At 38.6% G+C, this 27,033-nt stretch overlaps 1 protein-coding gene across 5 annotated transcripts in view; it reads right to left on the bottom strand.

Moving 5' to 3' along the window:
- Positions 1-2,480: 2,480 nt before the first annotated feature.
- The window catches only part of csnk1g1 (casein kinase 1, gamma 1), a 70,953-nt gene continuing 46,400 nt past the window's right edge, over positions 2,481-27,033 (bottom strand). For 2 of the 5 annotated variants that reach the window (XM_048263398.1, XM_048263397.1), the window contains 10 exons: positions 21,433-21,584; positions 20,991-21,225; positions 20,764-20,849; positions 20,596-20,680; positions 16,988-17,136; positions 13,740-13,847; positions 12,487-12,594; positions 10,536-10,642; positions 5,422-5,445; positions 2,481-3,131 (listed from right to left, as the gene is read on the bottom strand). In XM_048263398.1, the coding sequence (XP_048119355.1) occupies positions 3,077-3,131; positions 5,422-5,445; positions 10,536-10,642; positions 12,487-12,594; positions 13,740-13,847; positions 16,988-17,136; positions 20,596-20,680; positions 20,764-20,849; positions 20,991-21,225; positions 21,433-21,584 (1,109 nt within the window). In that variant the 3' untranslated portion in view covers positions 2,481-3,076. The remainder of the gene's footprint in view (positions 3,132-5,421; positions 5,446-10,535; positions 10,643-12,486; positions 12,595-13,739; positions 13,848-16,987; positions 17,137-20,595; positions 20,681-20,763; positions 20,850-20,990; positions 21,226-21,432; positions 21,585-27,033) is intronic. The other 3 variants (XM_048263399.1, XM_048263400.1, XM_048263401.1) reach the window with 3 other exon arrangements.

Genomic DNA, 27,033 nt, shown 5'->3' with positions numbered 1-27,033 from the left:
ATTGTGTGTGGATCAAGAGCTATTTGTGTATGGATCACATAATATGAAAATAATGTCATATCTAAGAATTGTCACTGACCAGTTGCCATAAAACATGTTATCCTTAGAAAACATGTTATCCTTTTATCCTTTAACCCACATAAATGATAATGCAAGGTGGTTTAATTGTAGGCTTCGTGAATCGAAGCATTCATCCTGATTGTGAAACTACCAATATACTGTACATACACAAGCATTATATATATTTTTTAGAAATTACAAACTATACACTTACAATTTATTTCTACAAATTGCTGCATTGAAGTCACAAATAAGCAAGGGATAATGTATTGTCCACTGGTCATTATCGGAAAGACCCCGATGACAAGACCCCTATGCAAAGCAAACATGAAGGAAAAGGAACAAAATATGTGTATGTGGGATTTAGGTGACCATTACAATCCTATTTTTTGCTCTTTCCAGCTTACTAACAGGCGTATCACAAAGTCATGGTAGAACTGTCTGAGGGTTTGGCAAGCTTAACTTTACATGTCATAATGTCAACTACACATAAGTCACACCTTAATTCTACCACTTGAAATACAAACATGTTCCTTACAGCTTAGGCTAGAAAATTGTCTGTTATACTGAAGATCCACAGTTTGTTAGCAAGCTAACGGTTCTAAATGGAGCTCACAGTAAGTGTTACTTGCCAAATTTGTCGTCAACACTGAGGCATTGAAAGTGAAATTAAATTGGTATATAGTTTCAGCATAACAGTGCTTATTTCTTCATAACCGTTGTGTTAGTAAAAGGACTGAATGTCCTGTGAACTAAAACATATGACTGCTACCACTTATATACACTGACTGGAATTAATTAGAGCTGCATGATTTGGGGAGAATATCTAATTGCGATTTTTCAGACAGATGTTACGATTGCGATATGATTTTTGATGTCAATGAATTGATGCAATTCAATATTCCAAATGTCTTTTTAATTTGTGCAACCCCTGATTGGTGAGCACGCCCGGTGCACAAGAAGCACAGCACCCCAATAGACTGTGAAGCTCACCAATCAGAATTTCTGTGCCCCTCACGCACTACGCACATCCACCAACCAGAAGTGGCATAGCCAATTAGGATGAAATTAATATAAAAGTCAGAAATGTGACAAAATTGACTATGCACGATTATTTGTAGCTTTTACCATTAGGTAATTGCGTTGGTTCATGGTCATACTTGCCAAAATTACTAAATAAACTTGATACGATGTGTCTTTTTAAATAAATATGTTACCGTTTTGTGGCTTTTGCTGAGAAACAAATAGTTCGCCACACAAATAGAACTCGAAAGCTTGATGTTGCATATCAACATATTACTTCCTGACTTTGACTTTCAATTTAAAGGGATATTCCACCATCTGAGGAATTACACTCATTTTCCTGCTCCCCTTGAGTTAAACAATTGATTTTTACCTTTACCTCTGGTGATTTTTACCTTTTTCCAGTTCATCCAGCCGTTCTTACACTGGAATGAGAGTATAGTTCCATGTCAAATCAGCTTAGAAAATCGCCACGTTTCATTTTCGGTTGGTCTTATTACACTTTCTAATTTGAGGAGACAAGTTTTAAATAGGAAAATTACCAGAAATTTTAGTCACTTTTAAACATAATGCTAGCAGGTGAGATGCTGATGGCTAATTCACAATCTACTGTATGCTAGGCTGGAGCTAAAAGTGGTATCGCCAGACTCCGAGAACGGCTGGATGAACTGGAGAAAGGAAACATTAATGGAACTTTCTGAAGCTTTCTGAAGAGCCATATAATAATTGTGGATAGCAAAAAAATAGTATAAATCAATATTTGAATATGTGTAGGTTGTGGTATATGCATTTACACATTTTTATGAGACAAATATGCCCCCATACCTACCTGCCTGTCAAGAAAGTGCAGAAGGGCAAGCTGTGCTTTTTTCAAGTGAGAACATGGGAGGAGATAAGATATTATGTGGATAGTCTGCCCACAGAGACCTAACAGATAATCTGTTCAATTCAATTCAAATTCAGTATGTAAAATTTTTGTTGAACAATTACGGAACATCCCCATAACCAAATCCAGCCCCTATCCTTAACCATAAATTGTAGTTTAAAGAGTAACAACAGATAGCTTATTGATAATCCAAGCATCTGTATATAGTCTGTCGGCAGACTATCCAACTAAAGTATGACCAGATATTAGAGAGATTGATAAGGTATTCTGGTGTCAAAACTGCAGACATAGCATTTTAGTATTGCCAGTACCCAACTTTCGTCAATGTGCCAGTATCAAAAGCGGCCATTTCCGGATAGAAACACTACGCCTGACCTGGTCCACCCTTGTACTTTGCATATGTGACCTACATAAATCCCTGCTACATAACTAAATTATAGGCTAGCTGTCAAGGCTATTTTTTGATTGGCGCAGAATATGTTTGTTTGATGACACCTTACTAGCATGTGGCCTCTGTTTCCTGAGCACTAAACGTTTTATTCCTTTTAATGTCATTGAGAGTTCCATGAATATATATTGAACTGTGCCTGTGACTGAATGATATTCAGTTGTGGGCCCTACAAATTACAATTAGAGGGCAGTGACATGCACTGATTACATTATCAGACCAAGGTTCAGTAAATTCAACATAAAATGAGTAGGCATAACATACCTTTTCTGCCGACAGGCCAAGTCACTTTTTACAAAGTAGTGACATGTACATCTACCCGACTGTGTTTGAATAACAAGTGCAAGCTGCCCCCCAAATAAATATATTCAAAATAGGTCATTCCATTTCCATTCATATATCTATATGGAGGGAGAGAGCTCATGAATATATTCATTGGTAAGGTACAGCAAATGACACTACCATATTAACCATGGCTGTGTCCAACCTACCACCAATGGAGCCTATAAACATACAAAAGCTGAAACTGAAAATAAATTAATTAACTGGGACAAATACAATGCATGTCTTACTCTCAAACACAGGGTTTCCAAGTGGAAGCCATCAATCTTCCTATGCGGGATTTTCAAGTTCATTTTCCCATTATTCGACTCAGTAGCTTATTTATGTCGAAGTGTGTTCTTTTTCCGTTTCTTCTTGAAGAAGCAGCAGCACCTATGGAAATACATATAACACAATCATTACGGACATTTCCAGTTAACCCTGAATCTCAAACACAACTTTTCCATAAATACTTTTATGACACTGGGAAAAATTGTGAAGACAGACTAATGGAGAAAAAAAGGAATGCACATAGAATAAACAAACTAACAGCTCAAAACCACACACACACAATACAAAAATGATGAGGTTTGTAAAAGCTGTTGATTTATGAGATCTAGACTTAACTCATGACCTTGGTAGAAAAGCATAATTAATATTGTGGCTACAGACAACCCGTAACACTTTCATCAGCTTTACTGAGAGGGAACTTAACCCTTTGGGGTTAGCGACATACTATGGTATATTATGACTATGATTTTTGCAATCCAGAAAGTAATCCAGACCACTCAGGAACGATTTAAGTTATTACTTACAATTTAACTAACTGTTAAATAATTTTACATACTTTCATGTAATGTCTTTTTTTACCGGTATTTATTTGCACTAAACTATGGGGAATAGTATACCAAGTCCCATTCACATAATAAATGCATGTAGTTACAGGTGTTTTGGGAATACCAAAATAAACATTTACAATAAATAACAGATTTTAGCGCCCCCTCAGGTGAAACACAGCATAGCATTTTGCTCCTTTTATAATGGTGTTATGCTCTCAAAACACCTGTAACTACATGCCTTTATTCTGTGAATGGGACTTGGTACAATATTGGTACTTGACACACTAAATGTCCATATGCTTAGCTATTTCCACATAGATTTTTATGATCCTACTAGCTACCCCACATCCCATTTCAGTTGCATGAATATGACACAAAAATACAGACACGCCTTGTTTTACCCTTATTATTGTCATGGTCTTTTGTTTTGGAGACTTCTCATTTTAGGACAGAATTAACAAAGGATTATATTTCTAGAGAAAATACTGACTGATGGCAGGTGTGTCGCAATAAAGGAGTTTTGAGACCCTCAATATCACATTTTTTGCATGTTTTTTTCTGCAACTAGGGACTTCTAAATAAACAATGAGACTGTGGTAAAAACTTTTAATGATTGAATCATATTGTCTTCCATTCTACAAAGTTTGGTCAGGCTAGGAATAATAGTTTTTAAGATATGAATGTCCAAACATGGCCTCCAAGATAAGGCCTTTTAGAGAGTGTAAACAATCAAGGGCAAAAAGACTATGAAAACAATAGAATTGAACAAACATATTTTACAGGTTTTAGTTATGGAACCTAAACATTGTGTAGACAAACTTCGGTGTCGGTACTGCAACCATTTTCCTGGATTTTGTCTGATTTGACATGGAATTACTGTAATGCATTCAAAGTAAGCTTATACTGTATGTCACCACATACAGGCCCCACTAAAGAGGTTAGATCAGTTTGTCCCACTATGAAGACAACAGTGACTGATGGAAGTGTCTTCCAAAATATCCAAAACATCACTCTCTATACACACACAATAACACAATTATTCTAGCAGTTCACTTTCCTCCACTTGCCTTGCTTGTGATGTATACATGAATAAACATGCCAGTCACTAGATCAAGTGTACTTTAAAAAACAAAAAAGGTATGATTGAGCGGACACTCTTTAAAGATGTAAGAACTCACACTCAGATTGGAGCAGCCAATTTACACAGGAGTCGTAGAAAACCTAGGCATTGGTTTTGGTAAGCAGAAATGTATTTATCATACTGACTTTTGTCTTGTCTCGTAAAATAAAGTTGTGACCAAAACACTAAAGCAAAAATTAAGCAGACTACAGCTTTTTTTAAAAAAGATTTTTTCTTTAAGAACCGGAATGTGCAAAAATGCTAATCTGCCGCATAGAAAATGATGGCAGTCACCTCCACATTCTATTACCCTCAAGGATTTTTTTCTTTAAAACTGCCGACTACCTTTAAATTTGCAAAAATATCAGAGCATGTTAGAATCTATTTAGAATCATGTTAGAATAAAGTGTCTGAATCTTCCCCCACCCAACCCCATCCAGAGGGTTAAAGACTGCAATTAAGTTTGTCAGGGACTATGCCAGTGACTCCAACCATTCGAAGACAGCCCTGTAGAGACCTTAGCAAGAATATTACACATTTTACCAAAGTATTTGTATGACATTTAATTTAATTTAGATTCAGTAGTCATTATTTATTTTTTGTGCTTTAACCCTTAAGCCTAGTCCATAAACTGTTTCTACACCCCTAACCAAGACACACTCCAACTGCGACATCATATCTGCTCTTCCTTCTGTATTGGTTCAGACTGGAGAGAGGGACTCACCACAGGTTGAGCATTTTCACACAGCTACAGAGAGGAGTATGAAGAGGAGTATGAAAGAGAGAGAAGACAGAAAGATTATTATACGAGAGGAGACAAGGCAAACTCTTAAACCAGTAGTATGTACAGGAAAAGCAGAGTGGTGGTGAGAAATACAGGGTGTAAGGGAGGGATGGACATAAAAAGTAAAGGTGCACATGTTTACAGCATTTACACAGGGACATGAACAAATAAAAACAACAAACAGAGATTTTGATCCATGAGCAATACGCTTTGTAAATGTAGCTCATATGACATTCGTTCTCTTACAATTAAAAACAACCTTCCTTCTTATATTGCTGTTAGGAATATTATATCAACTTATATTGAATGGAAAAAAGAGACCCATTGCTGTTCTTCTGTTGTCTCGTCACCACTGAACTAGCAGTACAACACAGGTAAGGAGTTAAAATATTAAAAGTTTAGTCTAGATAGTCAAGATGAAGTCAAGATCCAAAGTCAAGATAAGAAAAATAAGGGGACTGCAACAATAACCACAACGACAGGTCTAGATATGTAACGGTATGATAATTTAACATGATGATTATGGTGACCAAAATTATCATGGTTATTGGTATTATCACGCTATTTTTCAAATGTGCTGAAAATTATTCTAAGCCTACCACCAATGATGGACAGAGCTGATAATTGGCCAGTCCTGCATGCACAATAGAAACAAACCTGAGTCAACAGAATAGCGTAGTGTCTTCAGAATAGCATAGTGTCGTCAGAAAAGTGGTGTGGCTGCTTTAATAGCATAAGGCTCCCTTTTTTTACTCGGTGTATGTTAGTGGAGAGGGAGAGAAAACGCATATGCATAACTAATAGAAGTTAGATGGGGTGGCGACTGGGGTAAAGTTAGTGAATTGTTGGTCATTAAATAAAGCTGCAACTCCTTTGATTGAAGCTATAGGCCTATCTTATGCATGCCTGTTGCTCACAACTAGCTTACCATAAGGGAGAGCCAAGACAATTTAAACACTTTTTAATTAAACGAAATTTACAAAGAGATCATGCCACACTGAAAGCTTATAGTCACTAGCAACCTACATCTGTCCTCTGTCAAATACATTTGCATTTTCAGCTCTGAACTCGTCAAAAATTTATCGTGGTTTACCGTTACCTGTTACATCCCTAGACAGGTCAATGCTATAACCCCATATCTTTTACAAGTTTGAAGACCCTTTTCACAGTACATAAGGTAAAGCTTCTAGCATTCAACAGGAAAAAATCTAAATGATTTACTGAAGAAAACACTGCTAAGAGAAAAAAAACTGTTATGGGAGACTACTTGTATTAATTATAAGTTAATGGCTGTTGCGCCAGCTGTAAATCATGTAAAACAAAGACTTTAGAGCGCAAAGCCATACCAATCAGATCCCAATGTGTGTGTGACAGAAAGAGAGAGAAAAAGAGAAATACAGACAGACTGATGTGATCGAGAGGGTACAGTGACCGTTAGCTGTGTTGCCTATGCAGTCAATCACACTAAGGAAAATAGCTTCAATTCGCACTTATTAGTCAGGCTATAGCTATTTAGCTGTTGACAATTGACAGCTGATAGTTATGCAAGAGATAGGGACCGTTGCGGCAGAGGAAAGTGCTTTGCCTCATCGATTAATTCCATACAACAAGACACCTTGAAGGCTATTATGCTTCTTATACCCCCTTTGCCATTCATATGTCTAGTTTGTTGTACTACTTTCTTGTGACGGACAAAGATAAGGTTGGGTAGTTTCCACTGTTGCTAAGCCTTCCTTTAGCAAAGGACATAGACAACATGTTGAAATGTTGACATGTTGATTTGACTATTTCATGGAAAATATAAGCTGATTAGACTTTTATGTCACCAACACATCTCAAAAAAGTTGGGACACGGACAAAAAAGCCTGTATAAGTTGTGTAATTCTAAAGAGAACCCAAGGAGGAACATTTAACAACTAATTAGGTTAATTAGCACTATGATCTGGTCTGAGCTAATTTAAGATGGACTAAAACCAAGAGGGAAATTGTCCTGTGGTTACACCAATCAAAATGTTGAATTATTTTTGGAAATCTTAGACACCGCATCCTCCGGGCTAAAGTGTAGAGGGCTGAAAAGAGAACATCCATCATGGTATGAAGGTACATTAGTACCTATTGCATGGGCAGGTTGCACATCTAGAAAGGCACATTTAATGCTGAATAATGTATAAAGCTTTTGAGTAACATATGCTGCCATTCAGACAATGTTTTTTTTTTTTTTTTTTTTAAGAGAAAAAACATCAGAGTATCAGAGCAGCCCACAGTTGCAAGGGTGGTTTTTCCGCTCACAGGCGCTAGGGGGAGGAGAGACAGCCACCATTCAACCCGAAAAAAGTCATATAACCATTCCAATGACACTGAAGCTGTTAAATGAAGGTAAATGAAGCTAAAAAACTTGCATATTAAGCTAAAAAACCTGCATAGTGTGCCTATAGGCTGACCAGCTATGGCATGACGTTGATCCAGGCCACCTTGCTATAACATTACGATTCATCATATTCTTATAATTTGCACACAAGCGTGACAACAATAATACGAATGCTTACTCGAGGAAAGTCAAAGTAGCCTATGCAGTCAATCACACTAAGGAAAATAGCTTCAATTCGCACTTATTAGTCAGGCTATAGCTATTCCCTTGAATTAACCTGTTCCATATGTATTTTTTTTTATGAAAACTATCAGAGATATGAAGAGAAAACGCCTGGCAAATGTTCATGGCATGGGCAAATGCGTGAAGTCGACCCTATTTATCACAGGTTTTGAGGAAAGCTCCTCAAAATCTGAAATGTTTGATAAGACAGTCATCAAAAATCTAAATATAGGCGCTGTCTCTAAATAGGTTTCTTTCCTTTTAGTTCTTGATATCTTGTAAGACTACAGTTGTCGTTATAGATGTACGCTGTTGCATAGCTTAGTAGTACGCCCATTTATCTAGAAACATAGGCCTACTTCAAAGTGTTATCCTTTTTAATAACCCACATTTCACAATATGCTGTGAAAATAAAGGCCTAGACTCGTGATCAACTAATGTTGTTGTGCTGCATTGCCTCTAAGCGTCGCCAACTGACAATACACACTGGAAATGTGCGTACGCTTCACATATATTTGGCGTGGAAAAACCTGTGAGGAACGCACATTCTCACGCTCATTTACTCTTTATACAACCGACCGTGAGCGCGAAAGATGGTGTACGCATTTGTGTACAACATTTTTGAGGCCCCGGGTCTGTGTAACTGTAGCCTATTTGTCAGAGGACATAATAGGCTACTGGGTTGTTGTTTCTTCACTCTGACAATAATATACAGTCTTGTACCCTTGCAGCATTTTTATGTTTATCTCTTTTTTTAAACTCAAAATGAAATGTTTTATGATCATGATTCTCCCTGTAGATGGTTGGCCTGAGTCAGGGCTTGACAGTAAACGAGTTATTGTCTATTAGAAATGGACTGATATTTCTCAGGAATGCTACCACAGCTGACATCTGACTACCCATAACCTTAGCACTGGATTTTAACAATGAAAAGTGTGCTTTTATCAGTGCAAAAGCGACTTATTGTGAAGGGTGGCAAGACTTTTGACCGTGTCAGTTTGACAGTATTCACTTCCTGCAGCATTTTGGTGATATTTCGTGTTGAATTTGGGTAAACCAATTGTTGTTCAGTGGCTATTGAAATGGTCCTGGTTTGTTTGTTTTCTCAAAACAAAACTCCAAAAGTGTGTGTATTTTGCTTAAAAACCAACATTTCTAAAGGGGTGCCAATACTTTTTTTCTCAGCCGACCGTCTTTGTAATGTCTTCCTTCTTTATCGTAACGTGCAGATTTACAACAAGTGCAACACCCAACCGGGTCTGTGTAGACACTAATTACATTAACAATAGCGGCACGTTCAAACACACCTGGCTCCACCAGAAACAAACAAGCCGTACATGCAAAAAGCCGCAACACTAATGGAACGCTCGCACCCGGTATAGCCTCCCTGCGTGTGGCCAGATAGATGCATCTAAAAGGTGATGTGAGCCCAGTGAGGAGAGATGCCTAGGGATGTCACAGGTTGGCTAGTTTAAACTTCCAAATTCTGTTAGAATAAGACATTGAGATTAGCGTAGCAAAGTTTTTAGGGCCGTTCACACCAGGAACGATAACTATAACTATAACTATAACGATAAAAGCGTCCACACTGACCAACGATAAGGAAAGTCCGAGGAAAGTCTATCTTTGTGTTGATGTATGTGAAGGCTAAAATGTGATTGGTTCTGATTGGCGGTTAGCTTTTTATCGTTGTCAAAATCGCTCTGAAAGTGATCCCCAACGATATCGTTCTTCATGTCATTGTTATAGTGATATGTGTGAACGTTGTCATTCATATAAAGAGAACATTTTTTTTTTTATAGTTATCGTCATAGTTATCGTTCTTGGTGTGAACAGCCCTTTTAACAGGATGAACAATGGATTTTATGGAGCGGTGCCGACAAAATAGAACTGAATCGTAATTTTCCATGAGGACAATGGAATCTAATGTCATTGAATGTCGAAAGTGGAGTGCGCCGCAATCATGTCTGCGCAGGTGTCCGCAGCACTTAAAAGCGACATTCAGCCGACCGGGAGTTCAAAACTGCGTTGGTGTTTATTATCTCCATGACTACAGGAGGACTGGGCAGAAGCCTATTAGGAAGTGTCTGTGGCAGTTTGAGGACAAAAAATGTTGCATCAAAGGGTCAAAACAAAATGACATGTTATTCTTGGTCCTTAATCACATCGCGATTAATGCGTTAACGCTGACAGCCCCAATATATATATATATATATATATATATATATATATATATATATATATATATATATATATATATATATATATATATATATATATATATATATATATATATATATTGTATTGTAAAACAATGTAATTTGCTAAACTACATTGTTATTGTGCTGCTTAATGTGTGTGAGTGTGTGTGTGTTTGTGTGTGTGTGTGTGTATGTGTGCTAGTACATGTCAATGGTGGATGGAATATAATATAACCAAAATGTGATAACTTTATTCAACATACTTAGCTTCATCAGCCACTTCCACTTCAGCATGTGCAGTGATTGGGCCATTGGAATGAGCTGCCAGTGGGTCATCTACATTCAGTTCACCATTGGTTGAACTGACCACCTGAAATGAATGCACATTTTCTATTATTTAAAGCCAAAAAATTCCCAATTCCATTTCTGTTAAGTATTTTTCTTTATTTGGATAATTTTACATAGAATTACAAAAGCATAATCACCCAGAAGCATTTTTATAACAATTATAAAACATAGATTTTCAAATCTTAAAGGAACACGCCACCCAATGTCAGTAGTAATATACTGTATGTTCTTACCTTAACTTTCACAAGTTGAGTCATACCTCTCCTGTGTCGGTACGTGCACTTAAACACTCTGGTGCGCAGCGCGAATGTGTTAGCATGTTGCTATGCTAGCGGGCTCAGACGTAGCCATAGAGGGAGGAAGATAGCAGTAATCAAAAACATGCACGTTTTCCCTACTTTAATACAGTTGCACGAGTAGTTGATAAAAATGCATGAAACGTTTATTCGATTTTACAAGCGAATAAACAGGAGAACTACAATGTGTGGCGCAATAGCACTTGGGAGTACTTCGACCTAGCGTAGTAATATTAATTAACACCTAATTGTAGATCCTATACACCACAGAGTTCAGCCGACCCCTCAGCCTCCCCCTCCCCCTCCGAGGCACACACACAGTCATTTCCGTAAATAAAGACAACCTGCCCTGAAGTAGCAGGTAGTGGTAAAGTAGATTGTGAACAATCATGGTTATAACATGCATTGTGAAGGGTTGTGATAACAAGCAGAAGTATTATAGTGATTTCATGTTTCATAGAATTCCGCTTTGCTGCAAACGGTGGAAAGCATGGCTGGGATCTACAATTAGGTGTTAATTAATATTACTACGCTAGGTCGAAGTCCTTGCAAGTGCTATTGCGCCACACATTGTAGTTCTCCTGTTTATTCGCTTGGAAAATCGCCACGTTTCATGTTGTGTGACCTTACACATTTTTATCAACTACTCGTGCAACTGTATTTAAGTAGGGAAAACGTGGATGTTTTTGATTACTGCCATCTTCCTCCCTCTATGGCTACGTCTGAGCCCGCTAGCATAGCAACATGCTAACACATTCGCACCGCGCACCAGAGCGTTTGAGTGCACGTACCAACACGGGAGAGGTATGACTCAACTCGTGAAAGTTAAGGTAAGAACATATATTACTACTGACATTGGGTGGCATGTTCCTTTAATGTCAAACCTTTACATGCAGTTTTCTATGGAGTTACATTTGTTCCACTTTTATGAGCAAGAAGTAGCACAATTTGAGCGCAGAAAAATATTTTGAGCGAGCACACAAATTATATTTTGAGGAAAAATGAAACTCGAGCACAAAAAAACTTGTAGTTGAGCAAACAGGAATCTATGTTGTGCTCCACAAATGTCTTTGCCTGTTTGGTAATATCAATATGTGCAACATCAGCCCCTTTTCTTTCAGTTTCACTGTACGTGCTCACATAAATTGTCTCTCGCTCAGGAGATATCTGTCGCGCTCGATCAACTTCATCTGTGTGTGCGCTCAAAAATGTCGCTAATTAATGATACTAGGATTTAACAATAGTATATTTAATAGTAATTAAGTAAGGAATAATGTATACACTGGTCATTATTGGAAAATAAGTCCCGACTGGAAAACACCCTATGTTGTTGTTTTTTTAACCTTGGCACCTAAAGGGTTAAAGTGGCAGTATGTGAGTTTTAGTAAGCTAGATATGTAAAATGCACCACTCAGTCTTACGGCAATGCTAGAAGGTTGCTAACACGCTAACTGATGTCTTTTGGCGATACAGTCAGCAATGTATAATAATGTCTAATACAGTCATGCTGTGAAACCTTTTCTTTCATTTTGTGGTGCGTTCCTACCCAGAACAAAGAATAGAAGGGTACCTGCACTGATCCTCCATGCCTGTCTGCCATGTACGAAGTCAGATAAGAAGAGTTTGTCTGGCGGTTGGGCTGCACCTCCCAGGCTCCCCTGCGATCTGTAGCAGATGTCTGCAATGGTAAAAAGATTATAGGGTAGTGGAAGATCAAGTAATAATGCTGACCAATGCAGAGGGGAGAAAAACGCAGTAATACTACAACTACAATATAACAATTGATCAACAAAAATGCCCATTAAAATGGAGCTTGGGCAACAGCAGTAATTCATTGCTACTGAAAGTAGTGGTGGTAGGAAGTTGTTGTTGGAAAACATATAAAAAAAACAGTATAAAAACGTTTCAGATCTACAAAGGCAAAGAAGCAGATTCTCTCAATGACCTCAGACTGAAACGTTTTTATAGTAAGTAAGTATAGTAAGGTGACTGACAGCAAAACAGCTATCCACCCTCACAACTTCCCAACAACATCTTCACCTGCTATGTTTCATAGCTTCAGAATGTACCATCAAGTTCAAGAATGGATGAGAAACTTCCTACCACCAGAGGAATGGGGATGGAGGATCCAGGACTCATGCCTCATTCCTGACCATACTGATCAGGACCCTGCACCTGAATCTTTGATCGAGCTTTTGCGCTGCAACTGCAAGTCTGGTTGCAGCACAATCCACTGCAATTGCCATCATCAAGGCCTCGATTGCTCTCTAGCTTGCACAGAGTGCAGAGGCATATGTGCAAATATGTCGGCAAACTTGGATGAGAACATGGATTGAACTTTTGTTGTTGTTGTTGTTGTTGTAATGATTAATATTTATTTGTTATAAATGTTAGGCTATACAATGTATGTAAAAACATGTCATGTTTTAAAACACATAGCTTATACATTGTATATTGCTTGTCCAAGTTTTCACTTAATTAACCTATTTAGTGAAATATGATTTATGGTGTCCTTAACAGTCATCTTCCTCATCTTGTCACAGGCTAGGCAGCAACCCAACAAGACTGTTGCAGTCAGTTTTGGCAGTTATTTTGAATTTAGGACAGGTCTGTGGCATCCTAAATTAGTAAATTCTTGAGTTAGAATGGTTCTGTAATGGCCAAATTCCTATCTTAAGTTAAGATAGGTTTTTGTCCTAAATGCATTTAGGAAACATGCTTCTGTAACACCAAAAATCCTAAAAGTAGATAAGATAGGATTTCAGAGTTAGGAAGTTCCTCTAATGAGGCCCCTGGGCATCTACACAGACCTGAGGTACTAACCTGATTCCTAAAAGCCTGCTGTTGAGATGGCCGATCTCTGTAAGTGTGGCTTTCTCTTGTTATGGCTGATGCACCTGATTCCACATTGACAGATCCGACAGGTGTTGGCTAGGAGAAGGTGAAAAAATGTATTACCAGTTTTCTACAAATGGTGCAATGGTCTGATAAATAGATCTCTAAGTAACTGTAATTACTAATATTTGAGGGATAAACTGGAGATGTTAGCACTAACACAGGTGAACACATCAACTGATACAGCTGACAAAGTTATGTTGTGTGCACATTGACAAAAAAACATACAACATTCATACAATAACGCAAATTATGCAAAGGTTTGGCAACTCCTTTGTTTTGAAGACAAAAGAAGCAAATAGAACCCCCACAGAAAACAGATATTAAACAATCAAAAAATGAATGCTATGTCACTTTGTCACTTTTAATTCATCGGTTTAATTCATCGGTTTAAAATGGATAAAAACTATTTACAGCAACTGTATCGTGCAAAAGTTAGGCCACCCTTCAAATTCAGAATTTACACGTCTTTGGCAGACATTACAGGTCACATTTTCACCTCACCACATTTTCATGTACATTTTCACCTCCTCGCACATGATTTCTGGTATCAATATGTTTAGGGTGTCTAGCCTCATGTAACACCTACTGAAAGAAGCATGGATTGTATTTTGCTAGTATGACACCACAAGAAGTGGTAGAAGACAACGATCATTAAATAAGGGATAATGAACATGGCATGTCCATTCGAGGTGGTAATGCGGCCACAATGGAAAGCGGAGCATTATTGTCTAATACCCGAAAGAGGTGGAGTCCATTATCCTGCAGCCATCTGCCATTACGCAACTTTCAGTTACTACTGGATTGTTGAACATTTGAACAGATTTTCTCTTTTTTCCCCATCATTTCATCCACTGAACAGTAACATATAAACCAGTAAACTAGTACTGTAATTACTAGGCCTAATATACCATAGCTATAGTAGTAAAATCTGTCCCTACATGTATCTCAGGTGACTTTGTAGTTCTTCAGTTCATATCCCTATTTGACCATTACCGCCTTCACCTCTGTTGGGTAAAGGGTAAAATAAACACTGAATGCTTATGAAAAGGTAGCCCTGCTTTTCCCCAATCCAATCCCCAATGAAACACCCTCACACGCACATTTTCACTCCCTGCAATTGGGTAATTACTCCCTGATTGATGGCATTGTACATGTGAATGGATGTTTTCTGCAGGGTAAAATATAGTACTACTACCACCACAGATAAAGCTGTTTCATGTAATAGCACGACATATGCTTATATAGTCAGTGTTATGCCTGAACGCGTTCATTGAACGATAGTTCATGAACTCGTTCATATTTTGGGCAAACGTGAACGGAACATACTGTATTACTGCCTGATGAATGTTACTGTGAACTCATTCATTCTGGTGTCTGTGAACTCTCTCAGTTTAACTTTGTTCAATAGGGTTCCAGATTTCTACAGAGTTTTCCAGGCGAAAACCCGGCTAAAACACACTGTAAACAGGCCTTAATATGTAGCAGAAAAAAAAAAAAATGTAGCAATCGCCGCATGCGTCGCAATGTACAGTAGCAATCGCATCGCCACATGCGTCCTCAAAACAAAAGGCAGCATGGAGGCGACAGCAGCATGTAAGCGACAAAGCAGCAAGGAGGGGTTGTGTGATCACCTTAGGCTCATAAGGTGACATAAAAGGGCGCTATGGAACCCCTGGGCCACATCTGGGCCCAAACCTCTGTCCCTGAGTAGAGACTATTAAGGATAATATGTGTGCCAAATGTCATAAGTTTTCTTCTATAGAAACCATTGATTTCAGCCTACCTACAGAGGAGTGGGGATGGGAGGGGATGTTCCTGGGCCACACCCGGGGCCAAGGTTTTATCCCTAAGTTCTTAAGGTGACAATTGATGTGTGTGTTAAATTTCATGAGTTTTTGCCCATGGGAACCACCGCAAAAAATCTACGAGAAAATAAACTACTAAACAACAATAATAATCCTTACAAAAACAATAGGCCTTTGTACCTTCCTCCAGTGCTCGGGCCCATAATAAGGATTTTTTTTTTATTATATATATATATATATATATATATATATATATATATATATATATATATATATATATATATATATATATATATATATATATATATATACACACACACATACATACATACATATACGTGTGTGTTGATATAATTTGAAGTGATTTATTTCATCTTTATAAAAAAGAATCTCGGCCACTAATTTACTTTGCATAGCTTCCCTTTGATTGTTGTGTTTTGTTAACTGGCCAAATAGACTCATTTTTATTCACATAGCTTATTTTTTCAAACTTTCTTTTTAATGATGTATTTCTTTCATACTGCCCTTTAACTTTTTAATCTCTTCTTTTATCTGCTCATTTGTAAAGCATTTTGATTTACCAATGTAAATTAACTGTGCTTTACAAACAAACTTGCCTTGCCTTACCTAATTAGTAGATCCTGTTTGTGCAGGCAACACTGCACAGTGGAATAGTGTGCCACCACATCTGTGTTAGCTAAATCTTGATGTAGGTCTTTTGAGTCCTATGAAGGACTTAGCTGAGCTTTCTGCCCGCCAGACATGCAGTAGTACACAAGTTAAAAATTGCCTAACAAGTCCATATTCAGTTCAAAAAGGGTGTTCAATGTTTTTGCACATATTATAACCACAGAGTTTACAATTTCTAAATGCTTTGAATGAAAAGTAACAATGCATAAAAATATCTTTCATTTTTAAATCTGTTTGCTGCAAGGGTTGTATTTACGAGTATTTCCTTGGACCAATTTTTTCATAGAACTGACCAACTTTCATAAATTTCACCCTAAGGTCATTAAGGTCACGATGACCGCGAGCCAAACGCACCCCCAGAAGCTTTTGGTTCCAAAAGTGCTCACGCTAAGCCATTGGGCTGATACATAGACTGATGGCGCGAACTCGACCAAGGGAAAAAAGCTCTGGGGATGTGTTTGGCTCGCAGTCATCGTGCAAATGACCCTAGGGTGAAATTCACTCCGAACCATTGCTTTAACATTCTCATTTCTTTTAGAAAGAACAGAAATGTCCAAAATGATGCACATGTTCATTGTTTTTTTTAATGAGCTAGTAAATGTAGTAGGTATGTTGACACTGTGTTGCACCATTTTTTACAGATAAGTACACAATATTTATTTACAGATAAGTACTTACAATCTGTCTGCCGACCCAGTCATACGTGTAATCAAAGGCATATCCTTTTCGTTCAAACAATTCTGTGAACAAGGTCCGAAGGTATTCATAATCTGGTTTCTCAAAGAAATCCAGCCGTCTCACATAGCGAAGGTAGGTAGCCATCTCCTCTGGAAAAGCCAGTTGAGACCATTAGCCATCTGTTGACATCTTCCTATTATGGATAGCTGTTAGTGACTGCCAGTTTCACTATGTACCTTGCCCAGAAGAATGTTGTACAGTTTGTAGATTGTACAGATTGTACAGTCTAAGCATTAGTCTAACCATGGAAATAAAAAATAAAAAGGTTGAACAATACTTTGTGTATTTAGGCTTGATGAAGATCCTTGAAAGTGCTATGGATATATTGTACAGACAGTGAGTTGGATCTTGATCTTGAAAACCTAATCAGTCCATCTGGTCTTGAAGGTGATTAAGTGTGACAGGTTTAATGAAGATCCTTCAATGTGCTCAGGAGATATTACATAAAACAGTGGCGTAACTAAGAAAGTCACTTTTCATGCAATCCATTTCATTTGGAATGGGGACTTAATAGGATGTAAAATTACAAAGCAACCAGATGCAATGTGTCATCATGCAGAGATATACTCCAGAGATACATAGCGTTCAGAGAAATATTCTGAGAATTTAGCCCCAAAGTCATAGTCAAACCCACTTTTGGGGACATTTGTGTCATGCACTAAGGCTAATTTATTAAGTAAAGTATTAAGTGTCGCTCAAAAAAATAAATGTTTTTTAAAAATCAGATGTCACAGCACTGTAGGCACATTCAGCTTCCGACGTTTGATTGCTTGGATTACACGGTTTCCAATAGAACCCTGCATACCACCCGCCCCTGTGTGCTATTTTTGTTGATTCCACTCAAGAAAATCCATTGTTTATCAAATGTTTGAAATTGAGGGCCCTATTTTTGACCTGGCACATGGCGGAAAATAGGTTATTTTCCTGGCACAATGTTTAAATTGTTATTTTGCACGTCTATTTTTTGAACAACACACCAAGGGGTGTGGCAACTAACAACCTGAGGAGGGATCTGCCGCATTGTCTAAAAATCGCTATATGTTATTTTAAGAGCGCATTCTCAACAGTGATATAGGCGGGTACACAACACACCATGCTTCTCTCATTCACAAATGATGAATAGTTATTTACCATTATTTGCAAATTGGCAATGACGGAGAGGCAATTATGAAGCACAGCTGAAGACGCACTGTCACGAGATGTAAGCAACTCCTCCTTTTTCCAGCCAATTCTTTTGATGGTAACCTATTGTCATGCCATGCGCTGGTCACTACATAACATTTCATAACTAAACCACACCCAATATGGACTGGACAAACCCCGAAATTTGTTTAAACTATTTGCCAGTGACAATGCGTTTTAGACTGTCATGATGCGGCCCTGAGTGTTCCCAACACCACCACCAACTAATACTTCAATGGCATTAAAGTGTTCTAGTGTGGACGCATAGCTTTTGAAATACAAAGATGATAATGTCCATGGAGATTGTTAAAACCATATGCGTATTTACATTTACCCGGGTTAATGTGGACAGGGCCCCAGGGTATATACAGAAATTCTTAAGTTGAATTTAATACCTTTTAATACCTTTTTTTAATACCTTCACAATATTGTTTAATACCAACACGACTTCGAGCTGCAACTAGCAGCAACCTTTCGAAATTCAGTGTTGGGGGTAACTAATTATAAAGTAACAGATTACTGTCATTTTTGTTACTTAACTTTCTGAGTAAGAAAGTGTAGCAATGCTTACAATTCAAATCAAGTATCTATTATTACAGTTACTGCCTACTTTGTTCCTTTTTTGCTTCAATAAAAACACTCGTCTATACACAATTATTTGTTATTTAATCCTAACCCAAGATAAAAAAAAGTTATTTCATTGTTACTGTATGTGGAAGAGCACACACCGCTTCTCCAGCACTACACTCTTTCTTTCACTATCATTCTATCTCAATCAAGACACAATGACAAATGAAAATCAGAAAAGGTATACTGGACTTTCTTCTAAAAAGGCCCACGACCATACGCAGTACACAGACACACCCTTGCTGTCTCATATAATTTGCCAGTCAAGGTATCACATTCATGTGATAAAATACTTTTGGGCCTGCATGCTCCCTGTGATGAAAATTTTGAAAAATAACCCCTTAAATGGTGACTTCTGGGGAATTTTGTGGAAACTATTTGACAAATTGACTTAAAATATATTATATTATAATATATTGATAGCGTATTACAATACAGCCTATACAAACCTACACAGGTTCTTCTATTCAACTCATTTTAAGCAATCTATTGGGACTTTGATCTCATCACATACTACATCAAGGGAGTAACCCTATAGCTCCTGAGCAAGCTTTGAATAATGTAAAGGTAACACCTGTTAAACTAACCTTAACATGACATTTACTGAGGGTAGAAAATGTTAAATCTTATAGCCTAAACCTCATCTTATAGCCTTAACAAAGCAACACTGGAAGGCCTATATTTAACCTCTATTCTGTAGTCAAGGCAGGGGTAGCGCATTGCAAATAACCCCTTATAACATGTGCATATGTTTACATGTTATATTCTTGTTTTTCCCCCCATTTCATTTAATTATATATTTGTTTGAATGAAAAGGCCTTCTGCCTTCATGGGGACTTTTAATTTGAAAATGGGTTATTGTGATACTGTATGTACTGTATGCTTATTAGACATTCTCTGGCTAGGCCTAGTTTAGGCTATGTCTGCTGCTCTTACAGCCTGTCATTGAAAACGCGATGGCGCAAATGATTACTTATTTGGATGACAATGACAGCTGGTAGCGTAGACATACTGATAGCTTCAATGACTCATATTTATGTGGAGACAGTAGCCCTACGTGGCCGATGAGCCAGGCAGTCGACTCTTCGGTAGAAAAACGTCTCTGGTAGATTCCATATGTGACCTGACGGCATTCACTCCCATCCAGGGGCATTTATTGTCTTTTTACAGACGTGGTAATAAGCCTCTTGGCTGTTGCCAACTAGCCTAAGCCAGTCTTTGAATCTCGAGTCCTCTAACCAAATGTCCGAAAAAATAAAATTTCCCACAACATCGTCAATGGTAGCGAACTTTTGGCAACAAGTTTAGGCAGTTGTATATCCATTTTGAGTTTGAGGGGGCGCTAAAAGTTTTTACCGTGAACGCACACTGACATATCGCTCAGGTCCTACTCGCACATATAATTAATATAACATAAATAAATTCACACGAATTTTAGGAGATAAGCCTGCACTTAACACAAATGGAAAACATCATAGTTAGTGGTTCGAAAATGTAATATCTCATCAGATGACGTTTATTACTTTTTAATACTTTTAAATGGCCTTAAATTTGGCTAATTTAATTTACTACTTTTTAATACTTTTTACAACCCCGCGGACACCCTGGGCCCATGGCAACATATAACAGAATGCAGAACTAAGACTAGATTTTTGCCATTCTGTTTTTTTCTGACAACGAGTAAATAACAGTGCGGGCTCAAGGCAAACAATATTTCATTCTCTTAAGAAAACCATTACCTGGAAAATTCTCACAGAGAACTTCTACGGGAGTGTTCCTCTTTGTGTCCCCAATCTTCTGGTATCGTTCTTTCAATGTGTCAGCCTGTAGACATCACACCCATCATTAAAGTAATAATATTCAACAGTTTAGTTAACTTTTAATGATTCTGTGATATTCTACTCTACCTTCAGCCCTTGCCAAGGGAGGCTCCCACGAAGGAAGTACATGAACATGTGACCCAGTGCTTCCAGGTCATCTCGGCGACTCTGTTCTATAAAGGACATGCAGACAGCAAATTAATCTTTTGGTGTATATGTAGACATCTTAACAAATACTCAATGCAAGGTAAAACCTTGCAAAACAATTCAGCAAACTGATTTTGTAAATTTGTGGATCAATCACATTTCCTTACCTCTTCCCAAGTGTGTATTTACTGACATGTATCGGGCTGTGCCAGTTAAGCTCTTGTGCTCTCTATATGGAATATGTTTTTTTGTTTCAGGATCAATGTACTCTTTGGCTAGACCAAAGTCTATGATGTGAATAACGTGTTCCTTTTTGATCCCCTGCCGCCCAATGAGGAAGTTCTCAGGCTTAACATCCCTGTAGATGAGGTTCTTCGAGTGTACATATTCCATACGCGCAATCTGTGGAATAAATCATGCAGTAAAAACAAGTAGAGAAAAGGTGAGAAAATGAACAGAATATGGTTGTGTTAATTTTCTGGCTGAAAAATAAGGGGAAATCTGCAGTTGAAATCTGCAGCAATGAAAATGATAATAATTTAAAAGCAACTCCCCACAAGTACATCCATAACTGATTACCATTCATTTTTGCAATACATATCAACTGACCAGTTGAACGGCAATCATCAAGACAGTTTTGAGTGAGAATGTTCGATCGCACAGGTCAAAAAGGTCTTCAAGGCTTGGGCCTAATAACTCCAGAACCATGGCATTGTATTTTCCGCAAGGTCCAAAGTAGAACACCTGGGGCAGACCTTCTACTGTGAGAATGAGAGAGATTACAAGAAGCAGGTTGTTGATTAATACATACTATATATCACAAGATACACTGCTGTTGGTGGTCACTTCTTTATGGAGCTAAATTTGTCTCAATAATATTTGTATTTGCGCAGAGGGGGATCCACAAATATTTCTTGATTTGCATGTGTGTTTTGATATCTACAAATAAAAAAAAATCATATTTGTAACTCGTATATTGATTTTTACAAATATGGATTTGCATTTGTAAATAAAATGCCATTTATAAAACCTAAAATTTCATTTGTGAAATGTGATTCTGAATTTGTGGATCACCAGCACACCCATTCTAAACTTTCCAAGGAAGTTACGTGTTTTTTTTGTGTGTGTGTGTTTTTTCCCCCCTCTTGGCATGCATGCTGGAGGTGACATTGGGGGTGTGGCCGCATCGTTAATTCTACTCGAAGTTCGAGGTTGTGTTGTCATTTCTATCGCCGAAAAAAAACGAAATCATGACAGCCCTATAGACCTACAGGATGTCATCAATTTGAGTGTTTGCCACTCAGGCCACCCATGACTCCAACATGGACATTGACTCATACGCCTCCTCCATTCTGGACTGTATCAACTCCAACATCAACAGTGTCACCACTCTCAAACACCACTTTCCTTAATCAGAAGCCATGGGTAAACAGTGAGGTCTGACTCCTGCTGAAGGCATGCGACATTGCCTTCAGATCAGGTGATGCTCATGCATGTAAGGCTGATGGCATCCCTGGACGCGTCCTCAGCTGAGGTTTGGACTGACATTCAACTTGTCGCTAGCCCAAGCAGCTGTCCCCGTGTCTCTCAAAACCACCTCCATCATGCTGGTGCCAAAACACTCCACTGAAATGAGCCTTAATGACTTCCGTCCAGTTGCACTCACCCCCATCATCATGAAGTGCTTCGAGAGGCTGGTCCTAGCTCACCTCAAGACCTGCTTACCACCATCACTGGATCCCTTTCAATTCGCCTACCGTCAGAACAGGATTTCGGAGGATGCCATCTCAACTCCGCCCTGTCCCACACTTCACTCCACCTTGTCCCCTGCCCTCCAACTATATGACAATGTTGTTCATTGACTTCAGTTCAGCATTCAACACCATCATCCCCTCCAAACTGATCACCAAACTCTGAACAACTGAACTGGGCACAATGCACCCTTTCTCTCCTGTCTCTGTCGAATTTGAACAATCCTCTAAAACGCTCCACTGAAATGGAACGTTAGATCTTCCATGTGAGGAGGACCCAACACACATTGTAATTGGGGGCCAAGCAGTGAAGCTGCGAGGACCTCATTGTGTTTCTACGTTTTCCTATTATTATTATTATTATATGCAATGGGAGTCTATGGCAGCCCATAGAACCGTATGGTAAAAAGTTGGGAAATTTGGCACACTGATTGGGGATGGTCCCATGATTCATGTCACCAAGTTTCATGTCGGCAACTCGAACTCTCTAGCGCCACCAACAGGCCAAAGTTGGACGTGCGTTCATGCACGTAACTTTTGACCTGTTGGTCCGATTTTCAAAAGTCAGGTATTGTTGGAATCCTTGGACCAAGCCGAGTTCAACGCACCCTATGACGTCATTTTCCGCCTTGATGGATTTTCCGGCATTTTGGATTTCATCAAAAACACTTAAAATGTATCAGGGGTCACATACTTTCTCTGATTCCCACCAAATTTGACACAGATCATCTTCAGAACAAGCCTCACAAAAGTTATCACTTTTTGTCTTCGGAAGTATTACCGTTCGCCCGTAAAAGCCAATCAAAATTTGCGGCAAAGCCGGCAAACAGGAAGTGAGCTCATATCTCAGCAACCCTTGCATGTATCAAAACCAAACTTGGTACATTGACTCATGACCCCATCAGGAGGACCCTCAAGAAATTTGGTGACCTTTGACCTCTAGGGGGCGCTGCAATTCACAAACATGCCTTTTGGCCTGTAGCTGCTGGTGTGCTTAGAATTAAATTGTACTAGTGGTGTCTGGTAATACCAAAGTCCTTTTAGGCAAGTCCCTCCACTCGGCGGCCATATACCAACGTTTTATGGGCACTCATCGGGCACAGTCTTTGGGTCGAACTGCGCGTGCGCAAGGCTTCACGACACCAGTCTTGCTCCAGCGGCGAGATCACAACACATGATTGGCATGATGTCTTCACAACACACCATATAATTGGCTCAATGTATTCACATCACACCACATGATTGGCTCAATGTATTCACATGTTGACGTTTTGCCGAGGAAAGGGTGGGATAAAGGGTGTAGACAACGGCCATATTGGCGTGACAAACTAGCCCCATGCATTTCTATGGAGTATTTTTTGAGTGCTGTGTCTCCACATTAGAAAGTCTCTGGTAATACTGTGAAAGGTCCTTAGGTCAACTGAGGGCAACTTGTCACATCAATATAATTTATTCGGCCGCCATATTTGATTTGATCAAAAACACCAACAATTTCGCACAGGTCACAAATTTCATCTGATCTTCACCAAAATTGGCACAGACCATCTTCAGACCTTCCTTGTCACTTCATTTATTTCTGTAACAATTGATAGAAGCGTTCGCCCGTCACATACAATCGAAATTTGTGGCGAAGCCGCCAAACAGGAAGTGAGCTCATATCTCAGCAATCGTTGCATGTATCAAAACCAAACTTGGTACATGGACTCATGACCCCATCAGGTGAATGCCGAAGAAATTTTGTGACCTTTGACCTCTAGGGTCACTGCAATTAGCAAAAATGCATTTTGCCTTGTAACTTTTGACGTGCTAGACGTGAAACTTGCTTTGACAGCTTATGGCCATACGTCTGATTGCAGCATTGAGCCAACAGCATTTCGTTGACATGGTTACTCCGGCCTACCTGCTTGGCCCCTTCATTGCTGCTTGCAGCTATATTGATATTTTATTTGAGGGCCTACTGCACGTCTCCCCTGCACACATGAGAGTTCGTCAGAGCCATGACACTGGAGGAGGGGCCACTATAGCCTCCTACTCCCCTTGAGGGCTAATTTGTTAATATTTGGGAAAACTGTGAGAAAGGGGATGCGACCACACAGCCTTAGCTGCTGAAGTACTGCGAGGGCGCAGCAAATGAACTTCAGAAACAATATATTTAAGCTTGTAAGGATCCTAATTCCTAGGCTCATGATAATCCTTTCAATCATATATGGACTATGATCAGCTACTAAGTGTGGGCCTACTGTCACATGCTTGTCACATGTCCACAGGAACATGGAACGGGAAATGTAATCAAATGTATACCTTGTCATGTCTTGATTGATTCACTCTCACTACAACAATGGTCTCAAGCCCCATCAACAACTCATCATGTGATCCCTATGTATCAATCACAAACTAGGTAGCCTATTTAAGAGAAGTTCACACATTATTCTAGGAGTTCTGTAGCCAGATCCTCCCGCACCACTTCGGTGTGTAGTCATCATCTTCTGAGCCGGGTATGTTCATTTCTCTGCTTGTTTTGTATGATCTCCTAAATATTCCTTAACCTGTTTTGGTAACTTTCATAGTATTCATTTAGATGTACTTTCTATAATGTGTTTATATGAGTAGCTTATATCTGACAAATAAATTGTTATGCTCTGATCCGCATAGCCTTTCTGAGTACTTACTACTTACTACTTACTTACTTACTAGACCTACGTAACATTATTCCTAGAACTAAACGTGTGTCATAAGAAAATAAGTTAGGCATTCTCTTTAACAGCCTATATTGTGGGTATATCAACCTACTACGGATATTGATATTGCATTGAACTGAAACTTTTCCATATTAAGCGGAGTCAGATTTAGTAGGTTGACAGGGGTTCTATAATCAATTGTTATATTTCCAACAGCGTGTGGAAAGCTCCATGATTTCCTTTAACCACTTTCAGTTCCCTCATTGGTCCTGAAAAGTGACGTCATTACATTTTACATCATATTTTTTGCATTTTCATGCACTGGTAATTCCTTGGGAATTGTGTTTCTAGTTACAGTGCATGGACATTTTTACAAATGTAATTACTTAGCATTTTTAGCAAATTTACTTAGCAGCCATTTTTGCATTTTCATACTCCGGTAATTCTCTGGAATTCCATTCTCTAGTTGTTAATTAGTATTGCTGTTACCTTGTTCTTTGATGTTGAAGAAGGTATGCAACCACATGCTCAGATGCCATTTTACAAGCCCATTTACAACCTTATAATTAGACTGGGGAATAAAATGGCCCATTTCAGCAATTTTTAGTCCCCTTCATGTTCATTGTTTTACGCTGATTGACTGCCTTGCAGTCAAAGATGGTTCACAATAGGCTCCAGGGCCCCAGCTGTGGCACAACTGGGTGGGGCACCTGCACCGTACGCCGGCGACCCGGGTACGATTCCCGCCCTGTGGTCCTTTCTGGATCCCACCCCTGCTCTCTCTTCCATTCGCTTCCTGTCACTCTTCACTGTCCTATCATTAGAGGCATAAAAATCCCAAAAAAATATACTTAAAAAAAAAAAACAATAGGCTCCAGAGTTTTCTACCTCAACCTCTAACTCGAAGTGGTAACATAACATGTAGGGGAGTAGTGAAGAGTGAGTTGGTTTATATCAGATTCTGTATTTGTGTCACAGTCTGTCTTTGTTAAGATTCACTTGTTTTAAGAGGTAATTTCCCAGGCCAAGATTTGCATATGAAGGAGGAAACAACCCCATTTACGTTAGCTTAATACTCATAAAAACAGTTTTCCCTTCTATGTCATCCTTAAGCATTTGTGTCGGAGGCATTTCAGTGATTTTTTTATGCATGTTGGCTTTTCGTCCACATGAAAATTATTTTCAAAAACTCTGGCCAAAGAGGAGATTTTCGAAAACTTTCTGAAACGCCTACTTTGGTGGCACTGTGTTTGTGGGTGTATAGGGGGGTGCTTAAGGAGTAAGGAATATCATACCAATTATATATAAAGGCTACTCTTCACATAAAATATCATTTGGGTGTGTGCAATCTACATGAGGTTTTTTTTCAGGCCTTACAACAAAGACAATTTCTGAGCCTGAATCATCAGGCATTTTTGAAGATGTCATAGCCCTTATGGATACTTATTAGCATAGCATAATAGAGTAAGCATGATAATATATGCATATTTGTTGGAATCAGATAACAAAAACTTGCTTGACACTGACACTTTTTCAGGCGATCATTATCAAAATAAAATAGGGTAGACTAGGCTTGCATTTGTAAAGTTGATTTGAAATGTTTTAACCTGCAGCCTAGGCTATTTGCAGATTGTGCTAGTTAGCCATGTTGTTAAAACAGTGTTCACATGTAAAACTGTGCCCTGGAGAAATGAATATTCCAGATGAAGCTATTTTGAAAGTTTCTTAAAGACTACATCATGCCAATCATCTTTGCGTTTGTCTTGGAATGACACATGCCA

Source organism: Alosa alosa, chromosome 14 (assembly GCF_017589495.1).
Source record: "Alosa alosa isolate M-15738 ecotype Scorff River chromosome 14, AALO_Geno_1.1, whole genome shotgun sequence".
Lineage (NCBI taxonomy): Eukaryota > Metazoa > Chordata > Actinopteri > Clupeiformes > Clupeidae > Alosa > Alosa alosa.
The sequence above is the reverse complement of the archived record's forward strand: the minus strand, read 5'-3'. Positions and strand labels throughout refer to the sequence as shown.